Genomic DNA, 3756 nt, shown 5'->3' on the forward strand with positions numbered 1-3756 from the left:
GCGAAGCCACGTGGGAACTGATGAAGGACATCAAGCATGTTGTGCACTTCAAGCAACTCGTCCAAGACTTGGAGTCAAGGCGTTTCATGGTGTAGCAAGACGTCAGGGGGAGAATGTAGCGATGTGACAGGTGGGTTAACGGCTTGTCACCACCTTGCCCGCACCCAGCTCCTAAGTACCTGGCTCATAACGCACCCTAGCTAATGCTTGCCTGGGAATGTGTCTCAAGGGCAAGTATGGCTTAGAATCGCTAGCCTAGTGAAGTTCCCCAATGTCTCAACCGCACCCGCATCCATTGTATACAAAAGTGCATATTAGTGTAGAAGTAGTGAAGTAGATTAAGAAGATTTCATAGTGATGAGGATTAAGGAGATCTTTGTAGATCTTCAGTTAATTCATTGTGCATTTTGCCCTCAACTACACACGCTTCCTCCCGCAGTGCTACATAGTAGCCGAGTTTGCGGATTCCCCACGACGTCAAAGCGGTAGTCGAGCACTGCGTTAGCATCCGTCATGGCGTCCAGGTTGAAACGAACTTCGGGGATCAGTGGCCGTTCGACGTGTTGTGTAGCCAGCAGGGCAAGGACGAATTGGCGTTGACGCACGGTCTTAGCCATCAACAGAAGCATGACGCCGTCTGTCTGCATGATTGGCATGAGTCGTCGTCCTTCGGTGGCGATGGTGAAATCACAGTGTATCCGGAATAACTTACCGGATGAATGTATGGATGGTGACTGGAATTGTGCTAAATCAAATATTTTATATTCCAGACCATATCCATAACGCGGTTGTTGTCAAAAATGTACGGAATGGATGCGGTCTGGAAAAGTTGCTAAACCTCTCTAATATTCGCTAGAACGTCTTTATATTGATATTTGTATTCAGTATGCGTATTTTATCCATCCCCATAATTATTTACGTATTGCAAAATGATTTGTACATCCTGCAGATTGTGCATGCGTACACGCGGGAAAGGCGAGATGCAGGTCGGCGATTTCTCAAAGTATACTGCACAATGGGTCATGAAACTCTCTATTCCTCATAACAACTATCAAGATCACTTTGTTGCATGTCGCCTGAATCAACAGCTGTAGAGAAAGACAACTTCAGAGTGCAGCAAGAGGCTGGCGGTTAAGCTCAGTGATCGTTGAGCTTAACCGCGACAATTTGCCCGCGTAGATTATCAAGACAAATACCACGGCAGCTGCCGTGACTGTTGTGCGTAATTTACTGCCACAACAGCAGTCGACGCGCTCCGCCCACTGACTAAGGCTGCGCCCCACCGAGTAGCAGCGAATTTCGCGCCTCGACCTGTACGTTCGTGTCTCAGAACACACGTGCCAACCTGGCCAGACTATTCATTGATGTCTTCACCCACACATGTCGGCATTTATGCCTCGACATGTTATCGATGAACAACATTCACATGTTGCATTTTCCAGGACTTTCAGAAGTCGACCGACAAATCATCCGATGGCCACCAACTCCAATTTGTCTGGCGGGGCACAGTTCGACTTCACGTCGCTGGGGCCAACAGCGACCAAACACATATATGTGAAGGATGGTTATCACATCCCAGATCATTTGTTGGACGTGTCCTACACATGGATAAATGTCATCTCCATCACTCCAACCGAGTGAAAGCTCTCCACGATCACCATCATTTCTCGCACAAAGTTACTGCATGGTATTTACCACAGTTGTTGCGGGTGAAGAAATATTTTGCGCAGTGATCCTCATGAACACCCTGCGACTACCACAATTAGTGGGGGACACGCCGCATCCTCTGTGACATCAATCCCATGTAGACTACGGCGACTACGTGTCTTGGGTGCATGCCTTACACCCTTGTAAGCACATCCACGTGTGTGAACAAGCTGCCTCCGAGGCATGTTGTGCACGTACAGTGGATCACCTGAGACTTCTCGAGGGTTCAAGCTACTCAACATTGAGGCACAAACCTTGTGCTCATGTATGCCTTCACCCCTGGGGGGGGGTAGATGGACGATACCTCGACCTTGATTTGGGGAGGCTGCCACATCTGCGCCATTTGGGGGGGCGATGACCACCACACCTCTACTTATACTTGCGGAGGCTCTAGTTTGTGGTTCGGTGTACGCAGTTTGGCAAGTACATGTTGTACTAGAAGTGCTAGACACTACTCCAATTGCCCCTTCGGGAGGCATCAACTTTGTCATACTCTGCCTACACTACGGAAGTTATCCACAACTCTGACGTCCAAACGTCGTCGATTGTTGTTCAACAACTCGTACCAATGGTCGTCGATGATGACGAACTGGTCCTCATGGCTCCCTACTGGACATGCTGCAACCTATCAAACAAGGGTGCGCTTTCAGATGCACGGCCTTGGGGTTCTCAAGTTCATTCTCGGATTTACATTGTTCGAGATTGTTCTGCTCGAACTCTCGCAATGCATCAGTCCCAATATGCAACCACGAACATCATGAGGTTCAGCATGGAGAATTAAAAACCAACCCTCACTCCAATGGAGTTCAAGGTCAAGCTGTCTGAGTAGATGTATCCTCAGAACGATGCAGAACGCCAGTCCATGGTGGGCACGACACATCGGTCGGTCGTCGACAGCATCATTAATCTCATGATCAGAACCCGACTAGACCTGGCATGCGTCGCCCTACAACTGTGCCAGTTTCTCACGAGCCCCGGCCCTGCTACAAACAGGAGACCATGTTCGCTATCGGATACATCCAACGAACGATAGACTATGATTTAGTCGTAGGTAGTGCGTATAATCACTCCATCCGCATCACGAGCATGTAGACAGTGACTACGCCAACTGTGTTGATGCGTCGCGGGTTTAGTGTGACATTTTATCGCTACTCTGCGATATCTCGGATCGCTAAGAGCATACGAAGCTCGTTTCGTCCTCTCGAGAACGAGGCAGCGCTAATCCTTCTGAGCAAATTTGCACAAGGGCGCCTGAGTTTCAAACAAGCAGTCGGTGACAAGGGACATCCCATCACCACAGCTATTCCTCCTTACGAGGTCAATACTGTAAGAGCAGCATTCACATTATGAACCACTCTGGACATTATTGGCGTACGAATCACATTGACGTACGTTACCATTTCGAGAACCACATCATCGAACAATAGACTTATGTCTTGTTTCCACCGATACACGACCCCAGGTCGTGGATATGAATACCCTAGATGGCACAATGTTCTGCGCTCTGCATAGTCAACTAACGTGTGGGACAGCTGTTGTCCTTCAGCACCCTCAGGCGAAAGCCACGTAGCACGAACTCCGGCTACTCAGCCCGTGACTGAGTCGACATGCCAGGGGGACACCCTGAAGCATGTACGCTCGACATCGGGGGGTTACGGTATCCCGGTGGTTACTCCATCCATCCAGCCGTTCCACGGCATGCCGTTCGGTAAGGGCCAATTGGTAGGGACCTGCTGAAAGGGACGTCCGACGAGTTGTGAGTCCCGGACAGACGACGGTGTAACCAGTGGTGGTTACGATCACTGAGCTTAACCGCCAGCCTCTTGCTGCACTCTGAAGTTGTCTTTCTCTACAGCTGTTGATTCAGGCGACATGCAACAAAGTGATCTTGATAGTTGTTATGAGGAATAGAGAGTTTCATGACCCATTGTGCAGTATACTTTGAGAAATCGCCGACCTGCATCTCGCCTTTCCCGCGTGTACGCATGCACAATCTGCAGGATGTACAAATCGTTTTGCAATACGTAAATAATTATGGGGATGGATAAA

The 3756-nt window shown here is 49.2% G+C and overlaps 1 protein-coding gene across 1 annotated transcript; it reads right to left on the reverse strand.

Annotated features, from left to right (window-relative positions):
* Positions 1-135: 135 nt before the first annotated feature.
* Positions 136-647, reverse strand: H257_16803 (hypothetical protein; the record flags this gene model as incomplete). The annotated part of the gene is made up of 2 exons (XM_009845374.1): positions 136-171; positions 426-647. 2 exons carry the CDS (start codon positions 645-647, stop codon positions 136-138), a joined length of 258 nt encoding a protein of 85 aa, XP_009843676.1.
* Between the last annotated feature and the right edge of the window lie 3109 nt (positions 648-3756).

Source organism: Aphanomyces astaci (assembly GCF_000520075.1).
Source record: "Aphanomyces astaci strain APO3 unplaced genomic scaffold supercont1.92, whole genome shotgun sequence".
Classification (NCBI taxonomy): domain Eukaryota; phylum Oomycota; class Saprolegniomycetes; order Saprolegniales; family Verrucalvaceae; genus Aphanomyces; species Aphanomyces astaci.